Source organism: Ursus americanus, chromosome 6 (genome assembly GCF_024610735.1).
Source record: "Ursus americanus isolate L20-20 chromosome 6, mUrsAme1.1.p, whole genome shotgun sequence".
In the NCBI taxonomy this organism is placed as follows: Eukaryota; Metazoa; Chordata; class Mammalia; order Carnivora; family Ursidae; genus Ursus; species Ursus americanus.
In genome coordinates, this window is record NC_142132.1 from 25,056,039 (window position 1) to 25,074,136 (window position 18,098).

At 51.3% G+C, this 18,098-nt stretch overlaps 1 protein-coding gene across 1 annotated transcript; it reads left to right on the plus strand.

Annotated features, from left to right (window-relative positions):
- The first annotated feature begins 12,206 nt into the window (after positions 1 to 12,206).
- Positions 12,207 to 18,098, plus strand: CALHM3 (calcium homeostasis modulator 3). The gene is made up of 3 exons (XM_045802851.2): positions 12,207 to 12,493; positions 14,621 to 14,876; positions 17,613 to 18,098. The coding sequence occupies exons 1-3, from the start codon at positions 12,207 to 12,209 to the stop codon at positions 18,096 to 18,098; spliced, it is 1,029 nt and encodes a 342-aa protein (XP_045658807.1).

An 18,098-nucleotide genomic window follows, 5' to 3' on the forward strand; every position in this document is an offset into this window, starting at 1 on the left:
GGATGCTGAGCCCAGAACCAGCCCCAGGGAGGGGCCCCACCAAGCAGGCAAGAGTGGGGTTCATCTAGGCCAAGCTGGGCTCCCTGAAACTTGAGACCACCCTAGTCGATGATACCTTCCTCGCTGTCAAGAAACTAACCTTAAAATAGGAAAAAGCCACAACTATCCCGAGGCTGGGAGACAGGACCCCCCCGCGACCCCCCCAGGCCCAGTCCATAGTTATCAGGACATCGGAAAATCTATGCAGGGTTGGCCAGCGTGTTAGAGGGGGAGATCTCTGAGTGCCTGAGACATAATAGATACCCAACAAATAGTTGTTCAATACATCAATGAATAAATAAATCAGTGAATTCGCCTATCAGTACAGCCGCCCTGTCAGCCAGAGAGACCTGCTCGGACCACCTGGCCTGTTCCCTTCTCAATAGTACCTTTCTCACAAAGTTTTCCCTGAGGCCAGGCCTTCTCTCGGAGGAATGGGAGTCTGTGCTACCCATCTTAGCATAGAATGGGCACCATAGGACCCAAGCACTTTGGAATTCAGCATCTCTTATTGCCCCAGTGACCATTTATTAAGCACCACCTGTGTGCCTGGCACTGTGTGAGGTGCAGTTTCCTTGCCAGCCCCATGGGGGAGCCTCTCCTGGGCTTTTGTGTATTCCCATTTCCTACCTCCCAGGGGCCGAACACACAGTAGGTCTCAATCTCATCAAGATACCACTTCTTGATCTACAGATTCAACGCATCCCCCCAAAAATTCCAGCAAGTTATTTTGTGGGTGTCAACAAACTGATTCTAAAGTGCGTATGGAGAGGCAAAAGACCTGGAGTAACCACCACAACATTGAAGAAGAACAGAGTTGAAGGACTGATGCCACCAAGTTCAAGATTTACTCTAAAGCTACAGTCATCACGACAGTGTGGTGGTGGTGAAAGAAGAAACAAACGGAGCAATGCAACGGAATAGAGAGCCCAGAAATAAACTCACATAGATACAGTCAGTTGGCCTTTGACAAGGAGCAAAGGCAATATGACGGAGCAGAGATAGTCTTCTCAACAAATGGCACATGAACAACTGGACAGCCACAAGCAGGAAAAAAAAAAAGAATCCAGACTTGACCCCCTTCACAAAAATTAACTCAAAATGGATCACAGACCTAAATGGAAAATGCAAAACTACAAAACTCCTAGAAGATAATATAGGAGAAGATCGAGATGGCCTTGGGTTTGGTGATGATTTGTCAGATACAATGTCAAGGGCATGAGCCATGAAAGGGAGAATTCAGAAGCTAGACTTCATTAAAATTGGATTGTTCTGTTCTGCAAAAGACACTGTCAAGAGAATAAAAGACAAACCAAAGACACTGGGAGAAAATATTTGCAACAGATGTATCTGACAAAAGACTATTACCCGTGGGGCACCTGGGTAGTGCAGTCGTTAAAGCGTCTGCCTTCGGCTCAGGGTGTGATCCTGGCGTTCTGGGATCGAGTCCCACATCGGGCTCCTCCGCTGGGAGCCTGCTTCTTCCTCTCCCACTCCCCTGCTGTGTTCCCTCTCTTGCTGGCTCTCTCTCTGTCACATAAATAAATAAAATCTTTAAAAAAAAAAAAAAGACTATTACCTGAAATATGTAAAGAACTCTTAAATCTGAACAATAAGAAAACAATGTGGTTTTAAAAATGAGCCAAAGACCTTAACAGACCCCTCACCAAAGAAGATCTACAGATGGCAGATAAATACGTGAAAAGATGCCCCACGTCTTAGTCATCAAGGAAACGCAAATATAAACAACAAAGAGCCACCGCACACACTTGTTAGAATGGTCAAAATCCAGAACACTGAGGCTATGGAGCAATAGGAATGCTCATTCATTGCTGGTGGGGGTACAAAATGGTACGGACACTTTGTAAGACAATTTGGTGATTTTTATGAGAACACATTCTCTTACCATACAATCCAGCAATTGCTCTCCTTGATATTCACCCAAAGGAGTGGAAAATTTATGTCCACACAAAACCTGCACAAGGATGTTTATAGCAGCTTTATTCATCATGCCCAAACTTGGAAGCACCCAAGATGTCCTGGGGCAGGTGAATGGCTAAACGGTGATACATTCAGACACTGGAATATTACTTGGTGCTAAAAATAAATGAGCTATCAAGCCATGAAAAGACATGGAGGAAACTTAAATATATTTTACTAAATGAAAAAATATATGAAAGGCTACCTACTTTATGATTCTAACTATGTGAAATTCTGGAAAAGGCAAAACTATGAAGACCGTCAAAATATCAGTGGTTGCCAAAGATTGTCGGGAGGGAAAGATTCTTGGAGCGATGAAATACTCTGGATGATAACATAATGGTGGACACATGCCATTGCACGTTTGTCCCAACCCCGTAGAATGGTTCACCTTAGTGAACCTTAATGTAAGCTATGGGCTCTGGGTGATATTATGTCCATGTAGGTTCGTTGATTATAACAAGTGTACCACATGGGTGGGGGATATTGATAATGAGAGAGGCTATGCATGTGTGTGGGTAGATGGGAAATCTTTGTATTTTGCACTCAATTTTGCTATGAGCCTAACACCGCTCTAAAAAATAAAGTCTGTTTTTTAAAAGGATCATCTCCCCCTCCTCCTGTGGCTCCCACACACTAGACTAATGATTCTCAAATTTAGCATACGTCAGAATCGTATACAGACAGGGGGTGGGGGTGGAGAAGGGGGACATGGTTGATAAAATGCAGATTCCCAGACCTCACCCCAAGAGATTATGGCTTAGTAAAATCTGATGCAGATCATTAAGTGACCCCACTTCGGGAAACTGTTCCATACAGATATGTGTTCTAGTTGAGAGAATGATGTTTCAAGAATGCCTGCTGGCTTTCCCAGGGAAAGCTGGCTACCCAAGCACGCGGACTGCCACCCAAGTGAGGCTTGTCACATTAGAAGACGGGGCAGGAGGTGGCTCTGAAAGGAGGGGGAACCCCACCCCTTCCTCTGCTCCACAGACAGACTTGTCCCCTGGGAGGTAGCCCCTAGGTCCATGACCAATTGTAGGATTTTCATAAACCCCCAAACTCTCATCCTTGGAGCGCAACTGTATCAGGTCAAACACACTAAAATATACTACATCCCACATTAAACATAATTTTCCTGCCTTAAACATTTTGAAAGGATTTTTATAAATTTGGCTTTAGGAATCATTGGACTACCAGGAACTCACTGAATTTACAGTTACAATTGGTTTTATTTCTAAGCCATTGTGCATATGTTGGATTTCTTGCCAAGTGAGAAAAACCTACAATTGTCTTTAAACAAAATGAAATCTATACGAGTACTCATGTAACGATTAATGAAGTTGACACCACACTACATTTTGTAGGCAAGTAAGTAAATATTAATTTTGATTTTGAAATTTTTCCATCATAATTTGGAGCCAGTCATTTTTTCCCCCAGTCTTAAGCAGACCCTTAGAAAGCCCATAGGCCTAAGTGCTGAGCCTAGCATGCCCATGGATAAAATCCAGGGCTGAGGCCAAGCACGCCCAAGGTTGCATCCTAAAAGGACAGTGGAGGGGCGCCTGGGTGGCTCAGTCGGTTAAGCTTCTGCCTTTGGCTCAGGTCATCATTTCAGGGTCCTGGGATCAAGCTCTGCATAGGGCTCTCTGCTCAGCGGGGAGTCTGCTTCTCCCTCCCCTTCTGTGCGCGCTCTCTCTCTCTCTCTCTCTCTCTCTCTCTCTCGGGGAAAAAAAAACAAGTAAAGATCACTTAAGGGGCGCCTGGGTGGCACAGCGGTTAAGAGTCTGCCTTCGGCTCAGGGCGTGATCCCGGCGTTATGGGATCGAAAGAGTCTGCCTTCGGCTCAGGGCGTGATCCCGGCGTTATGGGATCGAGCCCCACATCAGGCTTCTCTGCTATGAGCCTGCTTCTTCCTCTCCCACTCCCCCTGCTTGTGTTCCCTCTCTCGCTGGCTGTCTCTATCTCTGTCAGATAAATAAATAAAATCTTAAAAAAAAAAAAAAGATCACTTAAAACATCTATGAGGTCTGGGTGGCTTGGTCGGTTAAGCATCTGACTCTGGAGCTCAGCTCAGGTCTTGATCTCAGAGTCATGAGTTCAAACCCCTCACTGTGCTCTGCACTGCCAGTGCGGAGCCTACTTTATATATATATATATATGACCTTTACTTGGCAGAAAAGCCTTTCTAAGAATGTTACAAAGACTAGAGAATCATAAAGGAAGAATATGATAAATGTGACGACATAAAAATTTAAAATTCCTTCCTGGCAAAAGTTGAAAGACAAACAGGAATCAGGAGGCACGTGCCCCCTAAGCCAATAGCCTTGAGTCACTTCAAATGCCCTTCCGCCTAGACCAGGAACGGCAGCAGGCATCTCTCCACCCTGGCCAGCGGTGTGACATCTCCCTCCTACCCACCTTTTCCAACAAAGGTGCCAGAGGCGCCCGCTTGTTCCAGCCTTCACCCAGAGACCCCTCAGGGGAGCGTCTCCGCCCACCGAGGGTAGCGGGTGGGAAGCTTTCTCTTCACAAGAGTGAGCACTGACCCTACGTCCCCGGCTCCCCTCACCCCTTCCCTGCCTCTCAAGCTCCCTGCGGTCACCACTAGGGAGTGCTAGAACTCCATTAGAATCCCCTTAGTCGCTGGCAAACATTTGGGGGGAGCCCTCAAGTCAATCAAAACACCTTTAAAATGTTTACGGGTTGCCCTTTTTCTCTCTCAAAACAAAGAGAGCTTTTTTTGGGGGTGCGGGTGGGGGAATACATATCCTACAACTTCCGTTAGCTACTCCATTGTGAAGAACAAGCGTCAGCGAGAAAATCAGCCCTACTCTTGAGCCCCTGAAAGATCGCCCTCTAGGTACTGTTTACTCCACTAAGGCCACTTTCTCATCCTTCATTCTGAGACTGGACCTCCCGAGGAGTCCTCCCCACCCTGGTGGCTGCCGCAAAGGTCAAACCTACCAACAAAGCCTGTCTTCCAGGACTGAGGGAGAATGTCCCCACACTTAAGCGGAATGGAGGTCCTCTCCAGAGAGCTCCAGTTCACACTGCGGTGCCTGACGTGGGCACCTGTGCGTGCCCAGCACCAGCGCAGCACCTGGCGCTGGGCCGATGCCCAGTGAACAGCTGTTGCCGTGTGGCTAGACCTTGAGGGTGTGTGGCCAATAATGGGGGCTCTTCCTAGCCTAGCCCAGCCCTCTGAGCATCTGATGGTCAAGCTCAGAGCCGGGACTTGCCGCTCCCAGCCCAGCTGTCTTCCCACAAGCGCCTCTACATCAACTCAACCACAGGGGCGATCTCAGAAGTCTCGGGAGTTGATATGGGCAGGTGACGGGGGGGGGGGGGGGGGGCACCAGAGCCACTCTGGTGTTGGTATTTATTGAGTAGAAGTGGAATCCAGAAAATCCAGCTGGATGGGTTCCCCTCCCCCCAGATCAACCCACCTGTGTTTGTCCCCAAGTCTCTGCATTTTGGCCCATCCGTCTAGGGTCGGATGCCACCCCGGCAAGATCTCCACGCCAGAAAACCAGCCCTCCTCAGCAGGCGCTAGAAACAGCTTCATGTCAGTTTGGTTAGAAAATCCATGATCACATCCTGTTAGTCATGTGAAAAAAAAAAAGAGAGGTGAAAATAATATCACAAAACCAGACTTACCTCTTTCTTATTCTGAGAAAAGGAGTGAAAAATGTATTGTGAACCAAGGAAATTACTCCACATTCCATAACCTATGGGGTGAAGGTCAAAAATTTAAGTGTAGAAGGATAGTAACGTTTGAATTGGGATCTGTTATTTTGTGAATGTCATATATTTTAATCCTATTTTTAATAGCATTTCTCAATTTGTATATGGAAACGTATTTTTTTTAAAGATTTTATTTATTCATTCGACAGAGGGAGAAGACAGCCAGCGAGAGAGGGAACACAGCAGGGGGAGCGGGAGAGGAAGAAGCAGGCTCCCAGCGGAGAAGCCTGATGGTGGGCTCGATCCCAGAACGCCAGGATCACGCCCTGAGCCGAAGGCAGACGCTTAACGACTGAGCCACCCAGGCGCCCCGGAAACATGTTTTTTAATTCCATAAATCCACTGCCCAGATAGCCTTTTTTTTTTTTTTTTGGAAGACCAAAAACAGGCTTGTTCTTTTATACGCAGAACAACTTATTTATAACCCCACAAGTGCATATTTGCATAGCAATACAGGAGGCATTTGTTTCCATGGCAGGCGCTATATAAATTAAGATTATAAATATGAGAGGTAAGCCCACCCTGTGGACACAAAACAGGCTCTTATTGATCTTTTAAAAATAAAATTCTTATGTACACACTGTTTGAAAAGTCAACAATAGAGGCCCCTGGGTGGCTCAGTCGTTTAAGCGTATGACTCTTGATTTTGGCTCAGGTCATGATCTTGGGGTCCTGAGATAATGCCGTGTGTCGGGCTCTGTGCTGGGCGTGGAGCCTGCTTAAGATTCTATCCCTCTCCCTCTGTCCTCCCACCTCTAAAAAAAAAAAAAAAGTCAACAACACAGAAAGGTATAAAATGGAAAGAAAATAAAAGTCCCCTCTCCCCAACCACCCAATAACTGTCCATATCTCTTGTGTATCCTCCCAGCAAAAAGTGTACACAATACCAAAATTTTTACATATTTATATCATTTTTACTTAGAAGGGATGATACTATGCACAATACACTAACCTGCGCTTTTTTTTAACCTACCCAAAGATCTATTAAAGATCTTTTCATAGGAGCACACATAGATTTGCTTTGTTCTTTTAATAGTTCTGTAAATCTCATTTTATAGCTGTGACATAATTTATTTAATGAAATTTTGGTTGTTTTCAGTTTTATCACCATTCAAACAAAGCTATGAGGAGTATCATGTTCCTTTATCTTGGCTGCTTCCAGGCAAATCTATGCACAGGGCAAATTCAGACCTGTGTCCTTGTCACGTCAAAGGGCATGTGTATTTAAATTTTTGCTTTAGCTATATTGCCAAATTGTCCTAGAAAATCCCTACAAATTTGTATTATAACCATCAGTTTATGAAAGCAGCTGTTTCCCGAAGTCCTCATCGACATCGGATATTAACAACCCTTTAGTTTCCAACAATGTGGTAAGTTTAAAGAGGCACCTGGTTGTTTAGAGTGTATTTAATTATAGGTAAGAATTAGAATCTTTGCAGGGTTTTTGGCCCCTTGTTTTTCTGTGAATAGCCCATCAATGTCCTTTGCCAATTTTCCCATAGGATTGTTCACCTCTTTTATTGATTTATGGGATCCCTCTGCAAATTAAGGAACATAGGCTTTTGTGTGTCAAATGCCTTTTCTCAGTTTGATATTTTTACTCTGTTTATCGGTATTTTGCCCACAGGAGCTGGAGCCTCCGTTAACTGTCTTCTCCTTCAGAGCGGCTGCCGTCTGTGCTGTGTTCACCAAGGCCTTGCCTAGCCCCTGATCATGAATACACCCACTATCTTTTCTTGTACAATTGTTGGGATTATAGTTTCTACGTTGAAGTCTTGGAGCCATTTGGAATGGATTTTTGGGAACGAAGAATGAGATAGGAATCCGGTTGAAGATTTTCTCAGATGGTTAGCTAGTTGTTCCTGTGCCATTTGTCAGACTCACCCCCTCCCCTTCATTTTCATCCTCTTTCCAGTCCTTGAAGGGCCATGTGGCTCCATGGAGTCACCGGAGCAGAGCCCACGTAAGTACCACGTTGACTTCCCCCAGGTGTGCCAGAGACCAACCAGAAGGTCATCACCAGGATTGGTGATGAGAGCAGGGCTCTCTGTCATCAGAACGGAAGAGCAGGTGAACTCTCAGAAAGTGCCCCGGAAAGGGCACCACTGCTCTGCTAGACACGACGGAACAATAGTCTTCCTGTCCTGAGCGACAAGGGGACACGCTTCCAATGTCTTCCTTTTGAAGGAGAAAGAGAAAGAGAAACCTCAGGGGAGAGTGTACTCACTGCACAAAGAAGAAGCAGAGCCATGCTTGTATTTCTGAAGACACACACACACACTTATACACACACTCTGCACATCCATACCACACACACGTTGTGTATACACACATGCACCTGCAAGTACATATACAGCCTGACACACGGGCACGCACACGCTCACACACACTCACACTCAACACCCCAGATACGCTGAGTTTCTCCAGTAGGAGCACCAGGACCTAAAGAACCCCTCAATCACAGGAACTCCAAGAGTGGTAAAGCCAAGCTTTCTCAAATAATACCCAGATTCCTGTTAAAGGAAAAAAAAATCTGGAAGACACACAAGATATATCTGCAAGACCCTAAGGGGGAGAAAAAAAGGGAAGCCAAAGATTTGTTCTATACAGATCTTCGGATTACAGGTTAACCGTTAACCCATGTTACAAACCGCTAAAAAGATTTAAGTCACCATTTAAAACGAAAATGGGAATTGAAAAAAAACTTCCCCGGAATGAAAAGACCCAGAAGAACATGGCCACAGACCCCTGGAGTGGGGTAGGGGTTTAATTAAGAAAGGCTGCATTAAGGTATTATCATGCAGCAGGTGTGCTGTTTAATACCCTCCCACGCACGGGAGTAAAGTCAATCCCTCTCCGATTCTGTGCTCTGTTGCTGCCCCTCCTGGTTCAGCAGGCCCGGGCTCCTGGCAACAAAATGTCATCCTCCTCCCCTTTTACCTTGTTCCATAACCCCTGAGAGTTTTTCCAATAGAAATAGTTGATGATTTTATTGGGAAATTTCTAAAATCATTAGTATAAAAGTCGATATTTAGAAAATACAGAATTTGGGGGGAAGCCTGGGTGGCTCAGTCGGCTAAGTGTCTGCCTGCGGCTCAGGTCATGATCCCACAGTGCTGGGATGGAGTCCCGAATGGGGCTCCCTGCTCAGTGGGGAGCCCACTTCTCCCTCTGCCAGCCACTCCCCCTGCTTGTGCTCTCTCTCTCTGACGAATAAATAAAATCTTAAAAAAAAAAAAAGATTAAAAAAAAAAGAAAATACAGGATTTTTTAAACGTAAAGCTACACCCACAAGTTGTGGTGGGCTGACCGGGGAGCTTGGTCTCACCTCTCAGGTTGGGGCTGTGAACACGATAACCTGGGAGAGAACTTGTCCCAGTTTCCCGCAGTATTCTCCCAGATAGATTGTTCTAGGTTATCAGGGACTAGGAGCTCTTAGGGTCAGCCACCCAGCAGGTGAGTAGGGCCTGGAAGGCACAGAAGGAAGATTCCCGTCTTCCTGGCACAGAAGGAAGATTCCCGTCTTCCTGGCTCACCAGGCTGTGCGACCTCCGACAGACGTCCACCCTCTCTGAGACCCACACCCATCTGAAGAACGTGGTGGTGGTGGTGGTTCTCAGCGACATTAGGAGACTGAATCAGGCTAGAAGAGTTTCTCACTCAGGGTCACACTTGCATGCCCGGGACGGCCCTCCCGTATTTTACATGCATGTAAAATACAAATAATAAATAAGACCCCGGTTTCTGTCTGTCTGTCTGTCTGTCTGCCTGCCTACCTCATTATAGGTGTAGACGGCACAAATAGTTTTGAAATTTGCAGGACATCGTTGGGATGGTGTGACTTAAAATACAGGCTAAGTGACCCACACAGAATTAATTCTGCAGGCCCAGGGGTCCCTCAAACAGCTGGGCTGTTGTCCTTCAGAAAGCTGAAACCAAGACAAACGGCAGACCCCGGTGACAAATGTCAAGAGAAGCAACAGACACGCCTCACAGCTGCGTCCTGAGCGGCCCCTCCGGGCCAGCCCGCAGCGGCCGTGTGACTAGCGCCCCCAGTGGCGAATTCACCGTGGGTGACGGTTCTCCCAGGGAGTACCGGGCAGGCCGGCGGGCGGGCTTGGGTCCGCGAGGGTCTGGAGGGACGCCCACCGAGGCAGGGGCAGGGAGACCCCCTGGGGTTGCAGTGATGGGGACACCTTCGTGTTCTCTATTTTTAAAGGTTTCATACTGCTGTGATTAGTCAGAAAAACTGGAGATTTTTCTCAAAGTTACTTGGGAATAGAGAAACGAGGCCGGTCAGTGCAGCCGCAGGAGTCCGGGCGCGCTCCATGGGCATGGGAGAGTTGGACTGGATCTCTGAGGATGGGGAGGATACGGGAGAATGCTCACCTCGTGCGCCCTACAGGGTCGGTGTGAAGTGGCATTCATGGCCGCGAGGACCCCGGGTCTGAGGAAAGGACACCAGGGCTGATGCACGAACTTGACTGAGGCCATCACTCGGAGCCCAGAGTGACCACTGCTCCAGGCTGGACAGAGCAGGGGTCAGTGGGATCAGGGCCGTCGCAGTCCCTGAGGTTTTACCTATCCTGGGCCGAGCGAGGGAGCCAGAGAGATGGTGAGTAGCTGGGGTCTGGCCACCTCACCCACCCCCAGCCCAAGCTCCAGGCCCAAGACCCACTGACCCATGATTCCCAGGGACAGACCCCTGGGCTTCTGTGGCAGCCTCACTCCTCTCCCCAAGCCAGGCAGCCAATGTCAGAAGTGGGGGCCCGTAAGACAGGGGTGCTAAGGGTGGACAGCAGGCGAGGAGAGGGGAAAGATAGAAATAAAGAGACAGCAACACAACAGCAAATAAAGAGACAGGGGTGGAGACAGAAAGACCCCCAGAAAGACCCAGGAACACACACAGAGGGATACAATCACACACACACACACACACACACACACACACACACGTAGTCGGAGAGACAGAGACAGAATGAGAGACAGAGAGAGAAAGGGAGAGAGACAGATAGAAATTAGGGCAAGACCTATATTCCACTCATTGGCTTTCTAGAAGCAAACAGGGAGGCAGGTGCAGGCCAAGTGGTCTGCAGAGAGGACCGAGCTAGAGACGAAATAAAGGGGTCTGGGCTTCAACATCCCAGAGAACAAACGTTTGTTGTCACTTGCTGTGCACTCAGCGCCATGCTAGGCGCTACAGAGAGCAGAGTCGCAGGCCAGATCCCTGCCCTCATTGGAAGATCCACCCCCCGCCCCGAGGAGGATGAATAACAGGCTGACGCAGCCTTTCAGGGGCCAAAGGGGGAGGTAGAGGCTCCACCGGAGCTGAGGTCACCAGGGGGCCTTGGTGACAGGCCTGCATTTGAGCTGCCTCGTGAAGTGCAGTGCAGGAGGGAGGAAGGGGCAAGGCTGTCCGGGGGGGAGGGTGGTGTCAGCCAAGGTGTGGAGGTAGCAGGGCGTGTCTGGGTACATTTAGGAGGGCCTTGAGTGCCAAGCTAAGGAAGCTGAGGGACCCCTGGTCACGCCCAGGCAGACAAGTGACGTGAGGGAAGCCGTACTTTAGAGAGACCTGGCCTAGTCAGTGGCCAGACCTGGGGACAGGGGAATAAAACGGAGAGGAAGGTTGCAGGCACCCACTGACCCCTCCAGCCCCCTCTCACGACACTCCCTGTCTGATACTACATTCCAGCAACCCAGAACTCCTGGCCCACCCCAGGCTGCTTCTCACCTCCTTGCCTTTGCCCCTGCAGTGCCCTCTGCAGGGAAGGCCTTCCCCTTCCACAACCCCTCACCCAGCAAACACCGAAACATCATTTAGACTCTTCTCAAGGGTCTTCTCTTCCAGGCAGCCTTCAGGCAGGGGGAGGTGCCCCCTGGGTCCTCCCAGCATGAAAGTTGACACGAAATCTCCCTGAGCTCAGCTCGGTCAAATCGTGTTTTTGACCAAGACCAGAAAATACCATTGGCCCCATCAGCATCATTGCCTTACCACACCCAAAATTTGCCTATCCCCCACAAGAAGTGCCAGCAGCTGTCAGGCCTCAGTATCCAACCCCTGAAGAGAGGAAGGAATGGGCTGGGGAGGGTGGAGTGACAGGGCAGGGGACATTTGCCTAGAGCTGCTATGGGCTGGCGGGTCACAGAGCAGTGACTCTTTCTTCCAGAAAGGAGGTGAGTGGCACTGGCGGACAGTCAAGGCTGAGCAGGGGAGCCTTTGCAAAGGAGTCTGCCTCTGCTCTACGTCCTTGGCTGGGCCCCAGAAGGCTGGGCTGGGGGCTGACCATCGCCCCTCCCTTGTCCCCTCAGGCCCTTGGAAGACAAGACCCTCCCGTGCACCCCAGGCTTGCCCCCGAGTGATCTGGATTTGGCCGGGAAGGTGGCCAAAGCCTCTGTGCTCCCCCGGACACACGGCTGCCCACCCCCGCCAGGCCGGGGCCATGGAAAAGTTCCGCACGCTCTTCCAGCACTTCCAGTCCAGCTCGGAGTCGGTGATGAACGGCATCTGCTTGCTCCTGGCCGCAGTCACGGTCAAGCTGTACTCCTCCTTCGACTTCAATTGCCCCTGCCTGGCGCGCTACAATGCCCTCTACGGCCTGGGCCTGCTGCTCACGCCCCCACTCGCCCTCTTCCTCTGTGGCCTCCTTGCCAACCGGCAGTCCGTGGTCATGGTGGAGGAGTGGCGCCGGCCCGCGGGGCAGCGGAGGAAGGACCCTGGCGTCATCAGGTGCGGTCCCACACCACCCAGCTACCAGTGGGCACGGTCAGGCCCCCCCCCCCCCCGCAGACACTGCCAGGTGACTCCCCAAGCCCGGTGATCCTCATGGGTATCGGCAGGGATTCCCCCCCAACCCCCTTGGGCACTATCACATGTGCCCCTTCCTTTCCCCAACTGGGGCAACATCAGCTCACAAACTCCTTGGCCACTTTCCACTCTGGAAACAGACATTTCTGTTCCTGTCATCTGTCACCCTTTGGTGGCCAGTGCTGGAGACCCGTGGATAATATAGGATTCCCAAGTTTTGCCCAGGTCACGTCTGATGGCTGGCCAGGAATTAGAACTCAGCACGTACGTGCAGAGTGATCCCACGACAAGCACAGGTGGCTCGCACAGGCAGTAGGAGGCACAACGGGCCTCCAGGCTGCGTTCCCTGTCCCGTACGCTCCCCGGGGGCCAGGGACCTCACCTGCTGTACCGATGGGTCCTCAGAGCCTCTCACCGCCTGGTGCGCTGTAGCAGAATCAGCGTACGGAGTTTAGCATTCGTGATGCTCCCTGGCCAACGCCGAGCACCAGCTCGGAGCCAAGCTCTGTACCGAGTGCTCTGTGTGCACGGCCTCTCAATTCTTACCTCGGCCTGGGTCTGCTCCAGCAGTGGACCCATTTTTAAGGTCGAGGCACCTGAGGCAGAGAGCGTAAGCAACCCGACTGAGCTCCCACAGCGAGGAAGAGGCATGGCTCAGATTCAAGCACAGGTGGACTTCCAGTCCGAGCGGGCACCGCTGCCCTTCGTGTTTATTTTTTTTATTTTTTTAAAGATTTTATTTATTTATTCGACAGAGAGAGACAGCCAGCGAGAGAGGGAACACAAGCAGGGGGAGTGGGAGAGTAAGAAGCAGGCCCATAGTGGAAGAGCCTGATGTGGGGCTCGATCCCGTAACGCCGGGATCATGCCCTGAGCCGAAGGCAGACGTTTAACCGCTGTGCCACCCAGGCGCCCCTGCCCTTCGTGTTTAGACGAAAGGTCTAAGTGTCCCAGATCTGTGGGCAGTGGCAGCAGGGGCTTGCTGGATTTCAGCCTGCTTACGATCCCCCCTCTCCCCTGTTCCTCGGTGTGGACAATCACGGTGTTCTCAAGGGCACGTAATGTAAGCTCACAGCAAGTCCTCGGTCCCACCTTCTAACCACAACGCCCCTAGAGAACACCGAGCCACCCCAATCCACGACGTGTTTGTAACTCACGGCTGGGTGGGCCATGACCCCATACACACACCCCGGCGCACACCACGTTACGTTTCGCACGCAGTCCAAGTCAGAAACACCATCTGTGTGCGGTGCTCGGCCGCCTCCACTTCCTGCCGTGCTCCCTGTGATTCGGCCTCGCAGCGAGGGTCACACGCACTGGCTGGACCCTTGGCCTTTTCCTCTGGGGCCCAGTGAGTACAGCTCCACGGGGCTCCTGTCCTGTGACCAGCACCCAACCTCCAGAAGGCCAGAGGGCAGGAGAGGCCCCTGGGGACGGTGAGAGGCTGGGCTTCCGGACCTGGAGGGAGGTGTTTGAGGCACCGCGTCTGGAAAGGTTACGGGGCAGGGCTATCTTAGTTCAGGCTTCCCCTAAGCGGCTCTGGGTAGAACACACCTCAGAATTGTCCCACTGAGAGTCTAGGAAGCTGGGGTCCCTGTGGGTGGAAGGCTGATCGGGGTCGTTAGCTCTCCTGGTTTCTAGTGTCGCCCTCCGGGAGCAGAGACTCCTCCAAAGCCCTCAGGCAGAGCCACGCAGGCTGTTGAGGTCAGAGGCCCTCAGTGCGCCGCATGAATGGAACCAGTCACCCAAGATCTGAGGGCCTGTGGCACGGGCAGGACACCAGCAGAATCTGCGCCAAGGCCTCGAGTGGGAGGCATACCCGCCCCCCCAGTGTTCCGGTCCTGGGATGCCAGTCAGGACTTTCCTGACCTCCTGGGGCCCAAGCCCTCCGGCCTCCCTGCCCTCTGCCGCTGGGACCTCTGCAGAGGGAGCTGCACCGCATATCTCCTAGCCTTCCTGGGAAGTCCGTCCTGGCATCTCTCCTGTAGCCTTCCTGCTGCAGCTGAGTCCCAGCTGCCCTTCGTGACCCCGCCCTTCCTCTGTCCCTAGGTATATGTGCTCCTCTGTGCTGCAGAGAGCACTGGCCGCCCCCCTCGTCTGGATCCTCCTGGCCCTCCTTGACGGCAAGTGCTTCGTGTGTGCCTTCAGCAGCTCCGTGGACCCCGAAAAGTTTCTGGACTTTGCCAACATGACCCCCAGCCAGGTGCAGCTCTTCCTGGCCAAGGTGCCCTGCAAGGAGGATGAGCTGGTGAGGGACAGCCCCGCTAGAAAGGCAGTGTCCCGCTACCTACGGTGCCTGTCACAGGTAATTCGGTGGTTCTCTCTCAGCCCTGGAAAATCTCCTGCACTGGTTCTGAGGGGCGTGGGGAAGGAGGTACAAATGGTTTCCTGGGGCCCCTCCCCACTGCTGGAAACACAAGCAAGGAGCAGGTGGTCCCTGGAAGGCTCGGCGCATGCTCCACATACGGGACACTGGTGGGCCTTGAGAAGTGGACACTTTGCCTTCAACACTAACTCACCCCAGGGCAGAGACCAGGTGCCCATATCCTCCAGCACTCAGCTAGTTCCATCCCCAGAAGCTAGATGACAAAAGCACTGGAGATATACGGCTCTGCCCTGCCCCCCCCACCTCTCAGAAATAATACTCATTACCATTTATTGAGCACTTATGTGTCAGGCACTGTGTTAAGTATTTCATATGCATTACTTCATTTATTCTCAGAACAACCCTATGAGGTGGGTGCAATCATTATCATCCCATTTTGCAGATAAGGAAACTGAGGTTCTGAGAGTTTAGTTCACAGGCCCAAGTTGCACAGCTCCTAAGAGGCAGGGCAGGGATCTGAAGTGTCATCACTCCAAGCCCTCTGAACCATCTCCCTGCAATGCAGGTCCTCCCCAGGTCCCTGGCTCCCTCCCCACACCGGCACCCCTCCATCACCCTGGGGGCACACTGCAGCCCCACCCCCAGGCCAGACTCCAGATTCCTCCCAGAGCCCCAGTTGGGGTTGAGTCCCCCCAAAAGTATTTATACCAACCTACCACATGAAGAGCATTGCTGGGACGACAGGGAATAAAAACGCAATTCAGCCTTTTGTGGGAGCCAAGACAAACTCGTGGCAAATGCAGGCCCGTGCATGATGGAGAGAGGACCAGTGTTCAGGACAAGTTTGATTCTGGGTCAGACTCTGCCTTGACTACGTTACTCCCCCTCTGGGTCTCGGCCTCTCCTACAAAATCAAGGGAGGTTTGGTCTCCTCCATGTGGATGGGCCCTGCAGGCTTAAACTCTCTGGGCTCTCGCTCAGTCACTGGAAGGAGTGTAGAATCTTCAGTCACACCACGGTTTGAGTCCTGACTCAGATGGAGGTTATCAATCACATGTGTAAAACACTCACACAACGATTTTCAATTGGTAGGGGGAAGGGGGGATCCTGAGAGAGGCCAAATGAGAGAGCTTTGTAAACCACATCTACAAATGATAAGGTTTGAATATGTCTTTGGGGCTTAGAGGAGTGATTTCTTTGCCCTAGGAGCACACAGTTGCTCTGGTCTCAAGCACGGCCTTGGAGAGACTAAAGCTTTGGGTGGGCAGAGAGGAGGGAGAGGTGCGGGCAGGTGTGGGCTCCAGACTCAGGGAACTCTTCAAGTCTTTCCCTACGCTTGGCCTGGAACACTGTTCCCTGTTTATATCCTATATAACTATTACCCATCCTTCAGGGCTCGGCATCCACCTCACTGTTCCCTGAGCCCTCAAATTCAGGTTGGGTGTCCTCCTCTGTATTCCCATGATCCCGTATATATCCTCCAACATGGCATTCAGCCAGTCTATCACCAATTTCATTGTTTCCTCCACTGAAGTGTGACTTCTATGAGTCCCCAGTGCCTCTCCCAAAATATAGGTGGGTGGCTTCATAGATGGGATGCATGAGCACATGTGAAGATAGAAAAAGTGACAGGATGATGCATGATGGATGGGTGGATGGATGGACGGATGGATGATGGGTGGGTAGGTGGTTGAATGATGGGTGGATGGGTGGATGGATGGACGGATGGATGATGGGTGGGTAGGTGGTTGAATGATGGGTGGATGGGTGGATGGATGGATGGATGGATGGATGGATGATGGGTGGGTGGAGTGTAAGTGAGGCAAAACTTTGCCTCCACCCATGTTAGGTTTTCAGCTGAGACTCAAACAAAAAGATTAACAGGAGAAAAACAGCTTCTTACTGTGCATAGTACACACTGTGTGGGAGAAACCTAAAACAAAGAAAGAGTAATTCAAAGTGGCGACTTAGAACTGCAGCTTATCTGCCAACTTCAAAAAGAACAATACCTTCGTAGAGCAATGGCAGGACAAAGGAGAGCAGTGTTAGTCTCCAAGGGCGGGAACTGTGGGAGGTCAATAAATGACCGGACACTTATGGAGTCAGGTTTTTTAGCAGATTCCTCTGGTGCTATCTCTGGGCTCATAAGAGTTGTCTCCCAGTAAAAGGAGAATGTATTTCCTGCCTTTAGGCACAAAGGGGGAGGGTAAAGAGAGCTATTCCTATGATTGCTGCTTCTTGTCTTCCATTCAAGGTGATTTTGATGTCAAAGAGGCCTATTTCAGGGTGACATACTCTGGTTTCCTTCAAGAGGAAGGTTGGGAGGATGAACAGTGGGCGGGTGGGTGGACAGATAAATGGAAGAAAGGATGAGAGTATGGGAACAGGAATGGACGGGTAGGAGGATGTATGGTGGACGGTCGGCAGGTCCGCCACGAGGATGGCTGGATGGGATGCTGATAGATACGTAGTCAGGTGAGAGGACAGATGGCTGGATGGATGGGTGGAGAAATAGTTGGACAGATGGATGGGTGCAAGGATGAGACTGAATGCAAGCGAGGATGGGTGGAGGTGGTTGGTAGGATGGATGACTAAATGGGAACATGGATTTGGGGAGAGGGGGGAGGGATAAGTAAAGGGAGAGACTTTGGGACACCCTTGCCATCCTGTGTAGCCGCTGACCTTACCCACACCCAACCTGGTGCCCCCCTCCAGGCCATCGGCTGGAGCATCGCCCTGCTACTGATCGTCGTGGCCTTCCTGGCCCGCTGCCTGAGGCCTTGCTTCGACCAAACAGTCTTCCTGCAGCGCAGATACTGGAGCAACTACGTGGACCTGGAGCAGAAGCTCTTCGACGAGACGTGCTGTGAGCATGCGCGGGACTTCGCGCACCGCTGCGTGCTGCACTTCTTCGCCAGCATGCAGAGCGAGATGCGGGCGCGGGGGCTGCGCCGGGACACCGCGGGCGGGAGCCCCGAGCCACTCGAGGGGCCCGACGGCCTGGACGGGGACGGAAGCAGGAAGGCCCACCTGCGGGCCGTTTCCAGCCGGGAGCAGGTGGACCGGCTCCTGAGCACATGGTACTCCAGCAAACCACCACTCGACCTCGTGGCCTCGCCGGGGCTCCGGGAGGGTGGTCTCAACCACCGCGCTCCCACGGTGGCCCCAGGCGCCAGGCTGTCCCAGCACACTGACGTGTAG

Bases quoted from the DNA above. Each gene is read 5' to 3' on its own strand.
- CALHM3 (XM_045802851.2), top strand. From the start codon at position 12,207: ATGGAAAAGTTCCGCACGCTCTTCCAGCACTTCCAGTCCAGCTCGGAG. The intron at 12,494-14,620 runs GTGCGGTCCCAC...CTCTGTCCCTAG, and splicing joins AAGGACCCTGGCGTCATCAG to GTATATGTGCTCCTCTGTGC. The intron at 14,877-17,612 runs GTAATTCGGTGG...GCCCCCCTCCAG, and splicing joins ACCTACGGTGCCTGTCACAG to GCCATCGGCTGGAGCATCGC.